This window comes from Zosterops lateralis, assembly GCF_965231275.1.
Source record: "Zosterops lateralis genome assembly, chromosome: 19".
Taxonomy (NCBI): domain Eukaryota; kingdom Metazoa; phylum Chordata; class Aves; order Passeriformes; family Zosteropidae; genus Zosterops; species Zosterops lateralis.
This window is the reverse complement of record NC_139779.1, coordinates 1,051,187-1,071,401: the sequence shown is the minus strand read 5'-3', so window position 1 is coordinate 1,071,401 and position 20,215 is coordinate 1,051,187. Positions and strand designations below refer to the sequence as shown.

At 46.9% G+C, this 20,215-nt stretch overlaps 1 protein-coding gene across 8 annotated transcripts in view; it reads right to left on the bottom strand.

The window, feature by feature from the left end:
• Window positions 1-20,215, bottom strand: part of MSI2 (musashi RNA binding protein 2) — a 202,715-nt gene that overhangs the window by 126,113 nt on the left and 56,387 nt on the right. For all 8 annotated transcript variants that reach the window (XM_083875246.1, XM_083875247.1, XM_083875249.1 and 5 more), the window contains exon 6: window positions 4,538-4,630. In XM_083875246.1, coding sequence (XP_083731372.1) covers window positions 4,538-4,630 — 93 coding nt within the window. The remainder of the gene's footprint in view (window positions 1-4,537; window positions 4,631-20,215) is intronic.

Here is a 20,215-nt window from a genome sequence, read left to right as displayed (position 1 = left end):
AAAATTTCCAAATCTTAAAAGCCATTCCTGAGGAAGCAACACATTCCAAGTGAAGCTGGAACATGCCTTTGAAAGGTCTGAGGGACCTTGTAGCAAGCCAGGACAGAAAATAAAATTAATGCATGCTGGTCTGGGCCAATTTCATCTGCAAATTTAAAATAAAATACAAGTGCCAGAGCGCCCCCTTCCCTGAAAGTCACTTTAGGATTCCTGTGAAAGGAAAATTGAAGAGCCAGTGCTCTCAGACTGAAAATAAAACATCTGGGGCCACCACCACCAGCTGTTCCTCCAGCAGTCTGAAACAGCAATATGGGAAAGTATTGTTTGTCCACAAAACTACTTCATACATCTCCTTCAGACATCACCATTCTGGTTCAAAAAAAGGATAAATTTAAATTTGTGTTCTCTCCTACACAAGAAAACATGATTTTCCTACAAGAACAGCTCTACATGAGCTGATCTAATAGCTCAGGACAACTGGAACGTACCTTCAGCAGAACTCTGTTCCCACCCTGCTGGAAGGACACAGTGCCCTTTTCATTCCCAGGACTGTTCCCACCAGGACTCGTTACAGTCAGGAGGTTTTTACTGGGAATTCTGTGGCCGTAATTGGGCCCAGACACGTTACCTGGAGCCCGTTATCCCAACAATTAACGGCCTCACGCCATCATTAGGATCCCCCAGCTCATCAGGGGCTCAGCCCCACCAAGGGGAGCAGCAGCTGGGGCAGGCAAAGGGTTAAAATCCCATGTCAAACAGCAAGTCCTGGCTCTGCACCAGAAGGGACATGGGAACCAGGGCAGCTGAGTTATAAAGGCCTTATTGTAGCAGCCCACTGGATTGGAAATGACTTGTAGGCCTAATGAAACAAAACTTTGGCAGTAAAACAGAATGAAAGGAATGAGACAATAAAAGAGAGGAACAAAGGGAGCAGAGTTGTTTCAGCTTAGGAAAATAAGCTCACTTTGTTGTTGGGAAAAGCCAAAGCCGATTAGGATAAACCAATGACTAGGCATAAGTCTTCCAAACTAATTACACAGTTGGCCATGTGAAGTGTAATTGCAAGGTGCAGGGGAAGGACTGGAGCTCCCACAGGAGCTGCTCTGTGCAGGGAGCAGCACCTGGGAACACCTGGAGCCCTCCCTGCCCTGGGGGTGCAGGACCTGCAGGTCCTCACAAGTGCAACTCACCAGCACTCAGAGCTTCCCTCTGCTGCTCACGGGGCTCCAGGCAAGGCTTGAGGAGTCTGCTGTGGTCTTCTCCTTTTTTAAATGCTGCAACATGTCCCAGTCTCAGAGCTCCACACTTCCTACCCCTCCAGACAGGCAGAAAACAGGCAGCTCTGCAGCCCAGCACAGCAGTACCATGGTCTCTCCCGAGGGGAGGAATGCCAGCCCCCCTGAGCTCCCCCTGGATCTCCTAAGCTCTAACATTTCTCATTTAAATTCCTTTTAAAGCCTGGCCTCAGCAGCTTTTCACACCTAGCACAAGGCTGAGGCTGCAGAGCCCAGACGGGTCAACATGGGCAGTGAATTTATTTTGTTTGTAAGAATGTTTGAAACTGAAATAGGAGAGGATCCCACAAACAAAACTGCATTAGAATGTCAGGATCAGGAGTAATACAATGGCTTTTTTTTCTTCTTCTGACTGTAAATGCTTATGGCTTAGTTTGGTATTTTCCCAGCTTAGCCCTTCTCATGTCCTCCAAGATTCTGTTCCCTGCAATGACTGGAAGGAGAATCCTTCCCCTGCACCCAGAGCCCACCAGCCTCTCTGGGGAGCCCTACAACAACTGCAGGTGCACAGGACCAGCCTCACAGCCCCAGGCAGCCACAAGGCTGTTCATGACACTGCTCTGTGCTCATTCTGTGTTGGCTTTTGGCTTCATTCAGGCCACTTTTCCCCATTTTCCTCCACAGCTTAGAGCAGCTAAGGATGCCCACCTTCCCAGAAGGGAATCTGGGGTTCCTGGGCTTTTGCAGAAAGAAAAAAATAATCACTATGAGAAATGTTACAAGCTAAGTTTCAGGAATTATCATTACCACATACTTTGGTGCTGTACCCCCAATAGTGGGCTTACTTTTCCTTTTCTTGGAGACAAAAGTTCTGGCATTGACTCTTCAAAAGCTGCAGTTTCAAACTCAACACTTCGCCCCTTTCCTGCCAACTCCAGTGACACGAGTGAGCCCACCTGGCCCCAGAGCTGCTGTCCCCACATCCTGTGTTCTCAGAGCCACCTCCAGTCACCAAAACAACCTCCCCTGGCTGCAAAGCTCCTCTCCACAGCAAGCACAAACAGGACTGCAGGAATCACAGAGGTCTGTAAGCAATTTTTTCCAGGCTGATAAATAAGCTCAGCTTTTCAAAGAGCAAATCACCTGAGATGCTCTTATCAAACATGGGTGGCTCCTCACACATTAATTATGTAATGCAATTTGTTTGATTTTAAGCAAAGGCAGAGCTGGCCAATCGATGTGGATCACTGTTTGCACGGAAATGGAAATGTGTGCTGAGCACAGACCTGCCTCAGAGGGCTGGATGTCAGCAAGGGAGTCCTGGAGGGGCAGGGAAGGGGGATGGAGGAGGATTGACTCCTGCAAGGTCCTGCAGCACATCAGTCCTGTATCTGAACACAGCATCCCACTGTCCACACCACGTTAACGAGTCTTCTAATTAGCTGACCCATTTCTAAGGGTAAATAACCACCTCCTGACAACCAGAGCCTCGAGGAGAATCACCTCAAAACACCCTGAACCAAACTGTCCCAGCTGATAAAGAGCTGTGGGGAGAACCCAAACACCTGCACCAGGGTTGGGTCACACAGCCAAGCAGCCTCAGCTCCAAACACCACCAAACTCTCCACGAGCTGGAGCAGGGACTGTGAAACAGTGACAGCAGTGACAGGGGCCAAACCCTGCAAACCTGACCCTGCAGGAGCTCAGCTCTGGTGCCTGGACATGCAGCCTCAGTGGGACACCCCAGCTGTGCTGACATGGGAATGGGTTCCTACCTTGATCCCAAACTTGTGCAATTTTCAGCTCCTTACATTTTTTGGCCTGCAAAATTAAGACACTTGAAAAAAAAAAAAAAACCAAAAAAACCACTCGATTTTTTCCAAAGCACTGCCTTTGGGAAGGCAAAACTCTGCTAAGCTGTCTCAAGAACGGCAGAGCATGAAAGCAGAACCAAAACGTCCTGAATCCCCCAGTCACTCCCAGACACAGCCCTGGCTGCTGCATTCTCAGGGACTGTAAAATTGCAAGCATGAAACTACCAGATGGTGAAATTAAAAAGACTATATTAAGACAACATCCAGACAATATGCAAAGCGCTTATATTGAAACTATTATTAACTTGAAAAATACAGGTTAGTGGAGTTCTGCAATTAGAAGTAACTACAGAAGAAACATCCAAAAGCTCATGTAATCCTTTAATAAAAGGCTCAGCAGGCTGTAAACATCCTGCCGGAATCGAAGATTATTATTGAAAATAAAATGACTGGTTTGCAAAACAACTATCAATCCAGCACAGGAACCATTTATAAACTCGCCTCCTCAGCCCTCAACAAAATCCTGCCTGGCTCAGGCTTTTCAGGGCAGATAAAAGAAACATAAAACTAACTGCAAGGAACGGGAGCTGCTTTGCTCTGGGATACCCCGCTGTGTCCTCACGCAATCTTGCATCTAAAACATCAATTGCTGCACTCCAAAAAGCAAGAATCGAGCTGTTAGGATGGAAATCCATGGAGCTGGAATCCATGGAGCCCTGTGGACAGTGGGGCTGGCAGGAGGTGGTACCACAAATGCTCTCAGAGCAGGCAGCTCTGTGACTTTGTGTCCAGATATCCAGGGAGCTCCATGAAGTCACTGTCACTGAGCTCCAGCCTGGGCAGGGGCTTTGAGCTGTTACATCACAGCAAACACTATTCTGGCAAGGTTCACATCTCCTTCTCTGCATAAACTTGTTTGTCTTGGGGTTTTGGTGAGGGTTTTTTGCTGTGGGGTTGTGTTTTTTTTGTTGTGGATTATTTTTATATTATTTTCAATGTTGCCAGCACTCTACACATACTTGCAGAAGGATTTTCTAGGAAGAAATTCAGTGGATATTCTAGTGACTTCCACATTACTCTTGCTTTTCACGTGGTTCCTTCAGGCACTTTCACAAATTAATGAGCTCTCCAATACGTCTATGTGCCCTTTCTGCCACTGAGATCGGGGCTAACAGAAGGCTGATTTTATGGAGAAGACAACTGTGTAATCACTCAGCCAAGGGTCAGACTTCTCCTGAACAGACACAGATTCACCTCCCAGTGATGCTTTTTTCCTTTAGTGGAAGTAAACAGTGTTGGCAATGTTGTACTTCACACAAGCAACAAACAGAAAAGAAATCCCTCAGGCCTCGAGAAATGACATGGAAAGGCCAAAACTTGGCCCTCCTTTGAGCTCAGTCCTCAATGCACTTTTGTTTTTCAAAACACACTTTCAAAAAGGAAGGGAAGAAAGAACAACTGTGTAGTGCTCACTTGGGCAGAACTTACCTTGCCAAACTGTTCAAAGTATTGCTTCACGTCTTCCACTACTGTATTAGCTGATAATCCACCTACAAATATTTTCTTTGTTCTTGTGACCATCTGTAAGAAATTACAAGACAAGCATATGGTTTAACCAGATTATTTCAAACAACACGTGGAAAAAAAGAAATATTTTTCAGATCCCATCCCTAACCCAGATAATGAGAATAGTTCTTTACAAAAGCAATTCCAATTCGATTTGATTAGATACTTCTTTCTCTGTCTTGTTTTGTTTTCGTTTGAGAGATGGATGAGTAAAGGCTCTCAATAACAACTCTAGCCCCCGGATATTTTTTTTTAATAAATGATTTTTATTGTGCTTCTCAATGCAAATATAAGTGGAAAAAGCAGTCCAAGCACTGTATCCTCATAGCTACTGTCTCAAAACAGAGGTGCCTTTGCCCCTCCTTTTCCTACAGACAGCCTGAATGCTCCTTGGCAGGCGAAAGGCAATTACATCAAACCCAAGTGATGTGTTATTAAGTTTCCACGGGTCAGTTTAAAAGGAACTCGCACAGTTACTTTTAAAATAATCAAATGATGAAAGACAGGCAGAGCTGCCGACGCAGCATCCTGGAGCTGCCACAGCCCCTGCCCATGGAATCTCCATCCCCAGGGCTGGACCAGCCCCTCCAGGAGCCTGTGCATGTTCCCAGAGCTGAGCACCCGGCTGTGCCCTGGTCTGGCCCCACCAGGCAAAGGGATGGTGCTGGATCCCCTACAGAGAGGGGGCAGCACAGCAGAACCCACCACCCTTAACCTGCAGCTCTTGAGGATGGGCAGGACCAGCCCAGGGACACAAACCCCAAGGTGCTTTTGGTGGCTGATCCCAAACCAGCTGGGCTACCATGACTCAAGGCAGACCCAGGACATTCTCTGGAGGGTTGGGGAGGGCTCAGAGCAGCCCGTGGCCCTGCAGCTGGACACAGGAGAGATGTTTGAGTCAACATTAACTCAGGAAACCAACAAACACCTCTGCAACAACCCCGGGCACTGAAATGAACTTTCTCTGGAAACTGGGGGCAGCAGCCAACTCCCAGAGACTGAAGGGAAAAACACCCCCAAGTGCAGAGGCAGGACCTGCCTGGTCAAACACAGACCAGCAGAGCACAGGGATCAATCCCGGTGCCTGCAGATTTTACCACTTTCTTATTTTTTCACTAAAGACTCTGGAGATGCCTTTTATGAGGCTGCTGAGGTGATGAGGAGAGCCCAGAGCTGCTCCACACTGAGGACCCACAGGAAAAGCCTCCATGGGGCTGAGGCACAGGACACATTGGAGCACCACAAACCCTCCCAGCACAGAACAAATTCATCACCACTCCTGTCCCCACAGCCATGAACATCAGCCAGGGCAGGTATTCCCCTCAATCAGCTCCAATCACACCTTACACAGCCTCACTTCTTCTGTTCAGAGTTTTGGGGTTTTTTTTTAAGTTAGGAAGAAAAAGAGAGGAGAGGAAAAAAAAAAGTGTAAAAATTCAATTATTTTTTCCTGGCTGCAATCTTGGGCTCCGAAATTGAAGCCCAAGCATATATTTTTCTGTAGAAAATTGTCATTTACAAATAAAGAATTGGCTAAAGCCGACTTGTAACTAAAGGATTTTGCAGGGCTGTCAAGAGCCCTCTGCCTGCCAGCATCTGATTTAAGATCAGGCCAAGCTTCTGTTGTCATACAAAAGAGGGAGGAAAGCAATTATTCTAAAGCAGTATTTGAAATTATCATCATTTTTATATTTGACCAAGAAAGAAAGAAAAAGAGAGCTACTGCTTTTAGAAGCAAGATTGAAGGTTATAGGGAAGAAAAAAAAAAAAAAAAAGACCACTTTGTTTCAAAAGCTTCAGTCAAAGAAAATATTGGTAATGACAAGCAAATTCACAACATTTTAATGCCTAGAGATGTGTTGTGAGCTGGGAAATGGTTTCAGGAATCAGCTCTTTGGTACCAAAGCGAAGCACAAAATTAAGTCTGCTTTTACAATCCACCTTTCCCTGAAGAGACGCTTCAATTGCTTTGTTCCCACATTCCCTCATCACCAGAAGAGAAAACACACAGCCTGAGCCATCCCTGCAGTCCTGATCTGCTGCCTCCCCTCCACCTGTGGCAGCACAGCATCACCTGGTAAGGCAAGGATCCCTGCAAGGTGGGGAGATGCAGCTGCAGGACATGGGCAGGAGGGACCAGGAGCAGCCTGTGCCCCCTCAGGTGAAAGGGAAGCCCCTCACCATGATGCTCACCACACTCAGCTGGGTTTCCAGGAGCTGCAATCACCCATTTCCCTCCCCATCACTCTCCAGGTGAGCTGCTCTCCCCACACCTGTCTGTGCTGCTGTGGCCTCACCACTTTATAACCATTAGATACTGTGTGAGACTGGGACCAGCTGGAAACAGGCTCTGACTCCTGTTCTGACCTGCACATCCTCACTCAGCAGTCACACAGATGTGACAGGGCACAGGTTCCCCAGGGAAAAGTGCAGAGCAGGGCACTGGACACACAGCCCAGTCTGGAGTTCCTCCAGTCAGAGTCACTGAGCATCTTTACCTTTTCCTGTGAGTAAATTCACAATCTGCTTTCTGGAGGTTGCTCACACCAGGGACACCCCCCCAGGGATGGGGTGACAGAGGCACACACAGGTGGGTTTGGATCCTGTGCCAGCAGCCCCAGGGGTGGAACAGTGGGCTTTGGGTAACAGGAAGCGATTTGTGTGAATCAATCACAAGCCCATGTTTTATTAACGACTCCAGGAGGTCTGGGTCACTCTGAAACCACAATACTCACAGCTCCATGTCTTTGGATTTCATTTGCAGGGTAATATATCCATCCTGGCTGCTGCAGGGCCCTGCAAACTGTGGCTACATGACGGTTCTGGAGGGTTTGTGTACTGAAGGTGTCTCTCTCTGGCTGCAGAAGAATCGCCAGGAGAGGCAGATCCGAGGCTGGTGTGAGGCCATTAATTGTGAGCATCACAAAACTGCTCTGTTTGTGCACTGTGATGGTGCTGAGTTCATCAAAACACCTGTGCCTACTCCTGCGAGGAGGCATCCAAGGTTACATTCTCTTCACTGGCTTGGCTTTTGAAAAATATAATCGCCTTTGTGTTCTGAAACTGAGCAAACACTTCTGGAGGTGCAGGAGCAGGAAGAAAACCTTCCCTGCTCTCTAGCCAGGCAGGTCTGCTGAGTTTATGCCATTTTGTGCAAGGTTGTGGTTGTAATTAGATCAGTTTGGGGCGTATCAGGTAAATCTCCTCTGAACAACAGGCTGAAGGTGCAGTCTCTGGGAACAAAAGCCTTGTCCCACTCAAACATGTCAATACAAATGTGAGCTAAACCCAGCCTACCCAGATGAAGTGAAGGAATGGGGTTTTGCAGAGCTGGGGGCTCCAGTTCCAAGCCCCTGAACATCCCTCACACTCACACAGTAACGCTGCTCATCATCCTCTTGTGGTTCTTCCTTCCCCACCAAAACTCTGTTATTATCCTGACTAGTGAAAATGAACAAAGAAGATTTTAAGCTCACGAAATATTTTGCAGGATTCCCAGAATTTCAAAATCTCAAGCAGTAAGTACCCACCATTCCCTCTAGACGAGTCAAGGCCCTGTCAACAAAGTTACACATTTAACTTCAGGGCAATGGCTTTTAGTATCATTTCCCAACCAATCTTTACACAGCCTTTTAGCTGCCCCCAGTTTTAGTGCAGAGCTCCTGGCTCAGGATGGTGAGGTTGGAAAGGATGAGTGCTGAGTGTGCCACTGACAGGCCATGCTGGGAAATAAAATCCATGTAAAATCCCAAAGCAGGAGACAGAGACACAGACCCAACACATGGGGGGCTCAAGGAACACCCTGGAAACCTGTGCCTGAACCCAGCTCTGGCACACTCTAGTGTGGAATTCATCAAGGCTTTGCATCCTCCACTTCTCAATATGGTGGAAGTGGACTGGAGTACTAATAGTGAATCTGCATAGCAAATTGCTGAAATTAGCATTAATTTCAGATTAAACTAATTATGCATATGTAACTGTTTTCCAGAGCACTCCTCTCTCTCTCGTACAACACTGTGTGCAGGGGTGCACGTGTATCCCAGCCTGCTCACCTCATCTGCAGTTTGGCATTCCATCATTTCTAGTGTACCCACCTTCTAAATAGGTTTATAATTGGAAAAACCAGCTTTGGTATCTGTGCTGAACTGCATTTTATACCCCATTGTGCTGTACGTTCAATCTACAGCATTACCTCTAATTAAAAACAACAATAATTCACGTAACAGGGGAAGTGATCTTGTTAACAGAACAGCCAGGCTTCCTTGGCAGAGCACACACCGTAAGAATTCTCCAGGTTTTTTTAGCTTTTTTTGCCTCTGGGATCCTCCTAGGAAGTTCCACAAAGCTATTAAAAACTCGACTGAAACACGATGCGAAGACAGGATGAAAAAGGCAACATTTAGTGAAAACTGCCAAGCTCTCTCTGCTCACAGGGAACAGCCCAGAACCCTCCTGTCTCCAGGTATTTCTGCAGAGCTGACAAGTGCTGGGGGTGCTGTGCTGAGCCTGTGTTCCAGGGCAAACCTCCCACTCCAAGCTCCAGGAGCCACGGGAGCACAATCCTGCCCTGCTTTACGTGCCACGTACAACACGCTCGAGGATTCAAAATAGGATTTCTGCAAGACTTAAACGGTGCAAATACCTTGTGCCTGACCCCTGTGTAAGCTCATGTCATCCTGTGAGAGCTGGGGAAGGTACGTGGGAATGAAAGAGGCTCTTTAATCCCAACAACCGGCGCACGTTCCCAGCGGGGTAAATCGGCTCCCCCGATTTCTGGGAAAATACAGCTGGGGTTATATCCTCCCAACCCAATCAAAACTAAACTGTTCACCTGGTCCCCGCTGTATTGCTGGTTTTTGGCTGCCTTGGGTCCTGCTGTTCCTGCAGGGAGGGTGGGTTTTGGCGGGTGCTGCACTTCCCTCCCTCGGTGGCATCAGCAGGAGGCAGAACACACAAACTGATTTTTCCAAGACAGGCTGAACTGGCAGCAATTGCCAGAGCCATCCTTGGAGTTCCACAAGCAAACCTGGCCAGGGGCCAAGCAAAGCCCTTCCTGGTCCATCTTCCCAACTGCTGCTGGATTTAACTCTCTGATTTGCCCTCCCTGGGAGGAGGAGCCCCTCATCACCCACCCACAGGTACAGTTAGTGATGACAGCCTGTTGTGGGATCACAGGCACCCCTAAAGAAGGGGCTGTTCCCAAAATAAGGATTTTCTGTCCAGGCAGGAGCATCCCATCCAGCCCCCTGAGCTCTCCTTTACCTGCACCGCTACACACAGCTCCCTGCATGGGAGATCCAAGCCTGAAAATTAGCCCCAGCTGTGAGAGCTCAGCAGGTCTTTTGAGCAAAATCTGGCTTCAAGCTTCCTATCAAAAGATACAGTAAAATTCAGCAGAGCCAGTTCTCCCCCCCTCCAGAGCCCAGGAATAGCTCCCGGCCCCACAGCCTCACTATAAGCAGTTATATCACATCCCTCAGGGCTGCTCCCACCTCCTGTGCTCCAGTTAACTCTTTTACAGGTTACAGAAGCACAGGCAAGAGCAGGGGAGCAGAGCAAACCTATTTAAATCCCCCTGGTTGCTTCAGCTCCTCGTACATGGTGTGGTAGGAAGGAAACTCTAAATAGTCACTGAGTGCAGACAACTTATCCAACCTGCCTGCCTGATTACTGTTCAGCAGTGCTTAAAATCTGCATTAATAACCTTAAACGAAGATAATTATTTTTAAATTAATACATCTTGGAGCCATAAATGGAGAGCACTGCCCAATGTGACTGGGAGGGGGGATTTTTGCAATGCCCAAGTAATGAGGGACAAAGGCCCCAGTGGGAGGCAATTAAACCTCTGGTCCTAAATCTACAGACTACTGGCAAAACTTCACCTTGTGCGGGCAGAGAGAGGGAGAAGAGAGAGAGGAAGGAAGGGGGAGATGCCATTCTGCCCAGGGACTCAGTCTGGAAGCCACATCAGCAGTGCTCACTGGGAACACACATTAACTGACCATTTCATCAATTCCCACCTGTGTTGTACCATCTTCCCAAAGGAAACACCGTGTGCCATGTCCCAAACACAACCAGAAAACCTCTGTCCTCCAACAGGACATGAAATTGTGACAGTCAATGTTTCCAAGGGCATGTCCAAGGTCGGTTTGTAGTGAGGCTCTGCAGGTGAAGCAGGGTGGACTAAAGAGGGGAACCAAGTGAATCAGCCTCCCAAAACACACCCCAAGCCTTATTTTTTAGCCTGGAACAGCACAAGGAGAAGGGCCCTGGCTCTCCCTGCTCTCCCAGAGCCAGGAGGGGTTTGCAGGACAGCAGGGAGAGGCACATGCCTGTGCAGAGGAGCAGAAACTGGGCCAGGACAGACCTGCTGAAGTCTCCAGCCTGCCCCAGGATGAGTGACAAAAGGCTCCTGGAAGCTCAAAGTCCTTTAACTCAGTGTTCAACAAAATCCAACAGCACATGCTGAACTGGAGACAAAAAGGATTCTGCCAGAGTTTGTAAATTCTTCCAGCTCCAAACACTGAGGCCAGTCCAAAGAAATTTATTGCCTCTACAGTGCAGAGAGCATGACATAATTTAAATGCTCCTAAGTTAGGATCAACTAATTTTTCATGATAACCCTGTCAAATCAGCGATGAGAGCTCTGTTAAGATTCCAGATAATCTGCTAAAACAAGAAAAATTCACAGGAAGGGATAAGAAATGTGTGAAGCAATTTACCTCCTCCCCAACATACTCCAGATGATTTCTCTGCAAAGAACAAATGGAAACTTTAACCCTTAGCCTTGATTAATTTCATCTACATACTTCAGCTGCACATGGCAATCAGTTACTGATGAGCAGCTTTGACTTCATCTGCTGAGTCAAGCCACTGCCTGGCTTTGCACAAGGCTGAGCTTTCCCTCTGATGTGAGACCACTAAAAAAATCTTGCAAAATGCCCAGATTTGCCTATTATTGTTGTTGAAATATTTTCAGAGTTTTATGAAATGCCGTGTTTGCTTTTATCCCTCTCCCCACACACAGAAACGGGCTGGTGAATTACAGGAATTGCAGCACTCCCAGCTCACAAAGGGGAGATGCTTCTCCCCTTGCCAGGGAGGGAATCCACCAGCCATTATTAAACCAACATCCTTGTCACTCCAAAGCAGATCAAATAACCCTTGACTGGGAATAAAAGGGCCCTTGAGGAGCTGCACCACAAATGAAGAGTGGAAGCAAGGCAAGGGAAAACATCCATACTTTTTCCAAAGGAAAGGCAGCACCTCACAGCTACAAGAGCTTGTCTCCCTTGTGTGATGTTTACTCACTCAGTGACCACAGGGCAAGTCATTTCAGTCTCCACAGCAGTGATGTATCAAAGAGTCTTGGGAGAAGCTCAGCTGGAGACTGCAGGGCTCAGCATTTAAGCACACATTTGAACTCGCAGCATTTGGGGAAGCCTCATTAGGTTGAGTGCGTTGCACAATCGAGTGCTGTGTGCCTTGATTTCCACAAAAAGAACAGAAATATATCCCCACAGCCCAATGGAGCCTGTGAGGGTTCACTCATTAAATGCCTAACCCGCTGAAAGTCTGATTTGAAGATGCTGGAATAGTGCAAGACATCGTTACTGACATTATTGTTATTAAAGGAAGAATAAAAAAAAATATTGTTCCTAGCTAGGAAGGCCATATCAAACTACCAAGCAAGAGATAAATCAGCCAAGGTCTCCAAAAAAAGACATTATTTCTCCTTTACTCCAACATCTTAATGTGCATGACTTTTTTTGTGCTAGAAATATATTTCTATAAATCCTCCTCTACAGAAAGCTTTGCTTTCAGAAGGGGAAAAGTAGCAGATAAAATACTGCCCATCAAAATGAACTCAAGTCTCTAGTAACATAACTAAATGTGTAACGTTCCAGATGTTTTATGGCCACAATGTCGGATCCATTTAGATCATTTTTACAAACCCGGCAAGAAATCTCTTCCCCAGCGCTGCAAACCACGCCAACAGGTCTGGGACCAATTGTTTATTCACACAGAGACGCCACCAGGGAACAACAGCTACTGACCAAAACTCTGAGGGCTCATTTCTCAGCCACCTACCATCAAAACCCAGAGCCAGAGAGGGGAGCCAGGCTGAAAGAGGAGCTGGATGGTGACATGGACCCTCTTCTCTTGCTATCTAAAGTTGACACATCACTGGTTTCTGCACCTGGAGGTCCTGCTGAGAACAAGGAGTGCAGACACACTGAAACCACCACACACCCACAACACCAGCAATGGAGACACGAGGGACACTGCCACAGCTGCCAGTGTCCACCTCAACACACACCTGGGTACACAAATTCATGTGTCACATCAGTCCCTGCCACTTCCCAATGCTGAAGATACACTTTGTCTGGAGTTTTGCTCTCCAAGCCCATCCAGCCAGTCATCCCCAACATCAAAAGATTTATTACCCACAATGATAACTGCCTGACGCTGCTTTGTTTGTTAATTGTGGCTAGCTTTGCCTTCAGAAGGGCAGCAGCCTAATAAATCAGTTATCTCCAGGAAGAATTTATTTAAAGCTGTTAACACTGTAAACCTGAGCACTTGGCAGGTTCTGTAAGAATGGATGTGTTTGTACCTTGTGTTTTGGGATAGGACACACTCAGCACCCAAGGGGGAAAGAAACCCTGAGCAACACCTTGATGGGTTCAGGCTTACCTGTGCACCACAACAGGCACCTCTTGTGCTCCCTTCCCCAAGGGAGCTGTGCCAGGACAACCAGCACTGTCACCACAGGCTTGGGCTCCCCACAGCAGCTCAGGGACTCACCCAAACAAGAGGGAACTGAGCCCATGGCAGCCCCAGCAGGCACAGCCAAAGCTCTGTGCCACCATCCAAGCTGTGAACAGCAGGAGCTGATCCTCAGGATGCCCCACCACTGCTCCCTGTTCAAGGTGAGCAGCTCAGAGGTGCTGTGCAGGTGCTGGACTGGCTCACAGCAACAGCAGCTACAATGGAGGGACCCATTCTTACCTGATCTATAATGCCAACAGGTCTCTAATAATAATGATGTCACTGAAAATAAACATTTGGCTGGATTTATACACTCCTCCCCCATCCTCCCCAGCAAGAACACTGCCAGTATCAAAGCCTATCACAGCTCAATACACTCACAGACTTTCAAGTACCTAGATCATTACAACACTGCCAAAAATGTCACAGAAAAAGGCCAAGTCGCTGAGATGACTGGATTTCCAGGTCTGGCAGGACGTGAAAAGCTGGGACAACTTCCCATGAACAGGCACTTGTGTAGTGTGACTCCAGCCAAATGTGAGCAGTGTTAACATCTGCCTCCTGCCCCAGGAACGGGGCTGGGCTGTGCTGGGGGCTGAGCTGCAGGAGCAGCAGCACCTCTGCCAGAGTGCAGCTCTTCCTGGCACTGCAGGAACAGACCCACCTCAGCCTGCCCCCACAGCTGTGCCCACACTGCTTATCTGGAGATTCTGTTCCTCCCCAGAGCTGCATGATCTGTAACTACACTGCAAATTTTAATTGTAGTCTCAAAGTGCCTTGAATTGAACAGACAGACACAGGACTAAAATATTTGTAAGAACCATCTACAAGCCACGCAACACAGTGCTGTACATCAGAACAGCTCATACAGGTTAACAATCAAACCTTTCATCCCACCCCTCCAGCCTTGTACCCTCAATATGATGTAAAGCATGGGAGTGAGCTGTCCAGACTGAATTACACATAGGAAATGTTTTCCTTTTCCATGGAGACTGACTCACCAAAACAAGACCTCCACAAGCTGTACCTGCAGCCACACCATGAGAGCTGCAAGCCAGGACCACATCCCAGCACCCAAGAGCTGAGTGGCCACCACAGACCTTTCCTGCCTCTTTCTGAGAGTGATTTGCCACCACCAGAGTCTGCCAGCTCCAAAGCTCTGCCCTCAAGGCAAATGTGCTGCCAGCTTTGGAGGGGTCCTCTGCAGGAGCAAGGGGAGAGGCTGCAGATTGGAAAATCTGAGGTTCTCCACGCAGCTGCAGCTCAGCAATCCTTCATCCACTGTTAAATTACAGACCACATGCTGAGAGTTAAAGACTTACACAGGACTCCAGGGACTAATGGAGGAATGATTTCAGCTCCTAACTGTGCTCTAACCAGGCACTTAGGATGCAAAGCACAAGTTTGTGATACTATTGTGCACTGCATCAAAATGACTTTTTGATACATTTTTGCAAATAACTAATAAGGAAAAGAGAAAAAACCACATCACCCTGGTATTTAACATAATTCTTCCCCTCTGTCCCCTATCCTTATAGTCACATTCGTGACAAACAGCCTCTATCTTCAATTAGGCCTGGTTTATGCATGCATGAAGCCCCCAAAATATGAAAGAGCTTTTATGCAACACCAGATTATCTAATGTGCACATATTTTGCAAAAGAGCACTTTTTAAACACCTAGTCACAGAGAAGGGGAAAAAAAAACCCCATTCCATTCAGGAAGAGAGAAAGGGATAGGAGGAAAAAAAAATCACATAAAAGCTGCAAAAAACGAAAGTGAATGCATTTGTATATTAAGCAATCAAGTGCTGTCACACACTGAAAACACAAAGCACTGAAGTTTAAGTGGGCACACACCAAGGGCCTTACCATGGGACACACTTTTCAGCAGCACAGAAAGCACTCCCTTATCAACCCAGCACAGTATGAAGCAGGATCTCTGCCTATTTCAAAAAAAAAAAGAAAAAAAAAATCCAGAGAAATAACTTCTCTTGACAGCCTGACAGCTGACATTCTTAACTGAAAAAACCAAGTGCCAAGAATTATCAGGCCTGGCTTTTCTCTCCCTGATAGATGACAGAGCAAAAAACAACAACGGCCACACACATCTCATAAATCACAACTTTTATTGAATGCCTCGCCACATAATAGCAACAGTCAAACTGAATAAAGACGCTTTTCAGAGCGTGTCTGTAAAATACTGGGGGAGCACCCAGATCATTCCCAGCACCAGGAGCCTCTCCCAGGTGGAGCAGGTATTAATACCAGTGGCACTGCTTTTCCTATGGAGCTGCTGGGAGAGCTCAGAGGGGTTTTCTCTTTCAGGGTTTCATTAAGAAGCACAAAAGAAAGCAGAGAAGAAAAGCAGAAATTACGTGCAGAGGTAGAAGGCAAGGCCAAAAGCTCTGAACAGGTGAGCAGAGAACTGAGATAGAAGCCTGGCCTTTGGGATAAGTCCCCTGCAGAGACACAGGGAGCTGCTGCCTGGGGATTCCCTCTGAGCAGGAGGAGCTGCCTGCAGGACACAGGTGAACAGAGAGCAGGGGAACAGCTCAGGGAAAAGCAAAGAGGGGAGCCCCAACCAAGGGAAATTCCTGTGATCTCCACACTGACATCACTAATGCTCCTTTGTTCACTTTCCAGCACTCCCTGACTGGTTCCATTAAGACACTAATAGTAAAAATAACAGAAATAATAATAATCATATCATCTATTTTTATCTGAAATAGTGAAATATCAATAGTACCTTTCATCTAAATAGTTTAGAGGCACTTCACTTTTTGATTTCAAGACAGTTCTAAAAATGCATTTAAATCTCCCCTGTAACTGGAAAATTTCTAACACAATCTTTCCAGCACATAAACTGAAGAAAGCAGAGGGGCATTTATATATTAAATCAATTACCAGAACTTCCCTTCCCTTCACCCAAGCTAATTAAAATTTCATGTGCTTCATACCAGTAACTGTGTAGAGGATCACAGCTGGTGTTTTCAAAGTCAAATAAAATAAAAATACAAGGGGATCTTGGTCTGCAACCCTACTGCTGCAAGACAAAAATAGATACTCTGCTCTTAGTGAAATCTAAGTCAGTGCAAATTTGACACCCAACTCCTTTGAAACTTTAAACTCGAGCATAATTTCAGAGTGCCTCAGCCCACTAGAGCGAAGCCTGCAATTTTCACCAGAATAAGGAGTCTCTGAGGAGATCTGGGCAAGTCATCTGTGCTCCAGGGCTCTCAGTTTTGCTTCTTAATCAAATCAGCACCCAAGTGGCTGTAACACACAGGAGCCCAGAGAGTTTGTGAGTGTCTGACAGAAGGGTCTGCTCAGGGTTTTGCAGAAACACAAGAGTCAGCTCAGGGAGGTCCCAGGCTCACCTGGCTTGGCCCTGGGGGCACATCCAGAGGAACCCAAGGCCACCTGCAGGGCTCTGGCACCCTGACCTGACCTGCAGTACCAGGACACCAGCCAGGCTCACAGAGAAGTGACAGGGTTCCTGTGACAAGGGACCAGCGAGTTTGGGGTTCTCCTGCAGCTGCTGTGTGCCCACCCCAGGGTGACTCTGCAGCCTGCCCAGAGATGGGCTGCTGAACGAGATCCCTGTGCTCCAAATCAGAGGCCCTGACCTCAAATTTTACTGAGTGCAAAACCCTTCCTGCATCTGTTTCCAATATTGTCTTTTTTTGGGCAAACAGACTGAGCATATGTTCCTGGGGCTGGTGCCCACACGGTGGGTGGGTGTTACAACCAACTTCTGTGCACTGCGGCTCCCAAACGTGTCTGCCTGCCCACAGCCAGCCCTGCTCTGCTCACTCTGCTAAGTGCAGGATCCAAGGAATAAACAGAACACCCAAAGCACCAAAGTTAATGAAACAACATCCAAGCTGAGCCTGAGCCCCAAGTCCCCAAGGCACAAAGAGGACAGTGACACTGCCACCAGCCCAGTCCCTGCTGCACACTCATAGAAACCAGGCAGGAGCAGCCACAAAGAGCTTTGGTGAGAAGGGCTGCTGCTGCTTTTCCAAAGGAGTGCAAGGAGGCACAGGGAGGGGGGTGGGGACTTTGTTTCCAATATCCATCTGCTCCTGCTGCTGTTCTGAATGTAAAATCACACTTGTGAATCTGTGACATCCTGCCTGGTTGCTGTGGCAATCGCTATGCCGTCACCAAAGGCCAGTCCCTTCTCTTTGGGAAGGAGCAGCAACAAAGATAATGTGTTCACTTAAGTGTTGCTCTCCAGCAACCAACCACCCAACAAGCCCAGATAAGGGGAGAAGAATTAAGAGGGGAAAATGCCAACCAGAGCAGATTTGCCTCTAAACCAAATGTTGTCTAAGTTTCTCAGGAAGGCATTAGCATTTCTTTGATTTCCAGTGTTTTTTTCCTTTGTTCCATTAAAAACTACAAATCCACCATTAATGAAAATTCAGAAATGTCTGTGCTCACTGAGCGTGCAGCCATAAACACCAGCGTGGATTGTATGATTGCTAATCTGCTTCATGGGAAGAAGCCATAGATTTGTCTGAAGTGCTGCATCATTCTTTCCATACAAGGGCCCCATTACCAGACTACACTTATTTGCAAGTCAAATGACAATGCCACTATTTGAATACATTTTCAAGCCCAAAACCCAAGCCAGTAGCTCTGGCTCTCCACAGCTAACTCGATCTGACAGCCATAGCATTGATGCCTGCCAGTGCTGATTGACTGGTGGGATATATTTAGGCACAGGAGGGGAGAAAGGGGGAAGGCGAGTTCCTGGATTCAAGTATACTGTTAGTAACCAAAAATAACAAGCACTGATTCAGCTCCACTGCTCAGAACGGCCCCAGCTCTGTCACAGAGAACCCAGCTAATGGAGAATTTACTACCACAAGGGCAATGCCAAAAAAACACACATAAAAACTCACAAGAGCAATTAGGGCATCTGTGCCCCGAGTTTACGACAAATACAATGAAACCATCATTTCCCTCTTGCATCCATCTTCTAAAATTGCTTAAATAAAAAAGGAAATACTGAATTGGAAGGCCAACAATTTTCTTCCTTTTTCAGCAAGGGATAAACACGTATTGTGCACACAGGTGTGTGTATATCTCCATACTCCACGCAGCTATTATGTGCTCTGATGCCCTTTAACTCCCATCCTTGTTCAGAACACTACTCTGGGAGGGAAAGTGCCACTAGCTGAGGGGAAAAGACCCTCTCCAGCGTTAGAGGACAACATGCCAAGTGTATTTGAAGAGCTGGATTCAATCTTTCCTGCCCCTTCTCTGAAGTGCTGTGCTAAACCCTGGGACCTGAACTATATTTACACATGGAAATCAGAAACACACAGAGAAAAAACATCCCTGGTATATCTGGGGCTCAGAAAGAGGGAAAATAAAGCCTTGTTTGTTTGTTTTATTAAATTCTACAGGCATCCAGGATGTCACCTGGAGCTGCTGCAGGACCTGGCAGATACACTCTGGGTCTCCTCACACCAACACTCAGGTGAGGGAGAAACAGAAGAACAGCCCAGAAACCCCTTCCAAAAGGATGTTTAATGTGACCCCACAATGAGATCTGAGCCAAAAGGATGTTTAATGTGACCCCACAATGAGATCTGAGCCATTCCCAGGCCTGGCCCTCCAGGGTCACCAGCCTGGCACTGGAAATGCCTGTCAGGCAGAGTATGGAGCTCTGAAGGGTTTGCATCTGCTGATAATGATGCCCAAAAATTGACAGACAGCTTCAAGGGGCAGACAGGCAAAGGGAAAAGGTTGTAAAAGCTGGCAGAGATTATGTGACTATCTGCCCCAGAAGCCCTGGGAGGTCTAAATACCTGAGATTCCAGGTAAGCACCTCACCAGCAACACACCACATCCTCCCTGGAATGAAAGTCACACAAGGAAAATAGAAACCACACGCCTCCTCCACTGAACACAAAGAGTGCATTTCTCAAGCCAAAAAACCCAGCCCAGCTTGTTATGTTTTCAGAACAGAGATGCAGCCTTAAAAATTTTAAGGTTTTGTTTAAGAAAAGAGAACCTTAAAGTGTAAGCAGAATCAGGCACCAGAACCTTAATTTATCAATTAGACGCCATCTGTGGATTGTGTTCCTTGGAATAATTGTTAGATTTGACAATGCACTGCTGCTTTACAAAGTTTCTGCCAGCCTTGCTACCATTTAATTAAATTTCTGCACTTAACTTTGATTGCACTGAAAGCACTGCTGGTTTCTGCCGATCGAGTCCCTTAGCCACCTGCTGTGTTAGAACTAACCATGTTTCCACAGTTGTATCAAAAATTATGGGTTTTATTTTTAGTCTTTGTCTTTTCTCAGTCTTCACCAAAAGGAAAAATAATAGTAATAAAAACCCCAACGATTCTGGCGTGCTGAAGCCAACATGGAAAAGAAGCAGCAGCAAGTTTCATGTCTCCCAACAAAAGGCAGACACTTCCCTTTTTGTCTTCCAGCACTGAACAAGTGTCAGGGCATGATGGCTTAATGTGCTGCGTTTTGCTTAAACAAAATGAGCTTCCTGTACCTCCTCATTATATTTGTATACATCTCTTGTATTTATATGGAGGGATAAAGGCAAACACACCAGTCATTTACATACATAAATATTGCACAGGCAAATAACAAGCAAGCTGTCATTCTCGCTTTAGCCCACAGCACAGTTGGGGAAATAGAACTTCAATAATGTCAAATTAGCAGAGTCAAGAGCCCTAAAAGCCTACAAATCTCATCAAGCATCCAAGCTGGTGCTGTGAGTAACCTCAGGGTGAGGAGGAGCCCCCCAGGTACCTCAGGTAGTGCTTTACCCATGTAGGGCCAGAGTT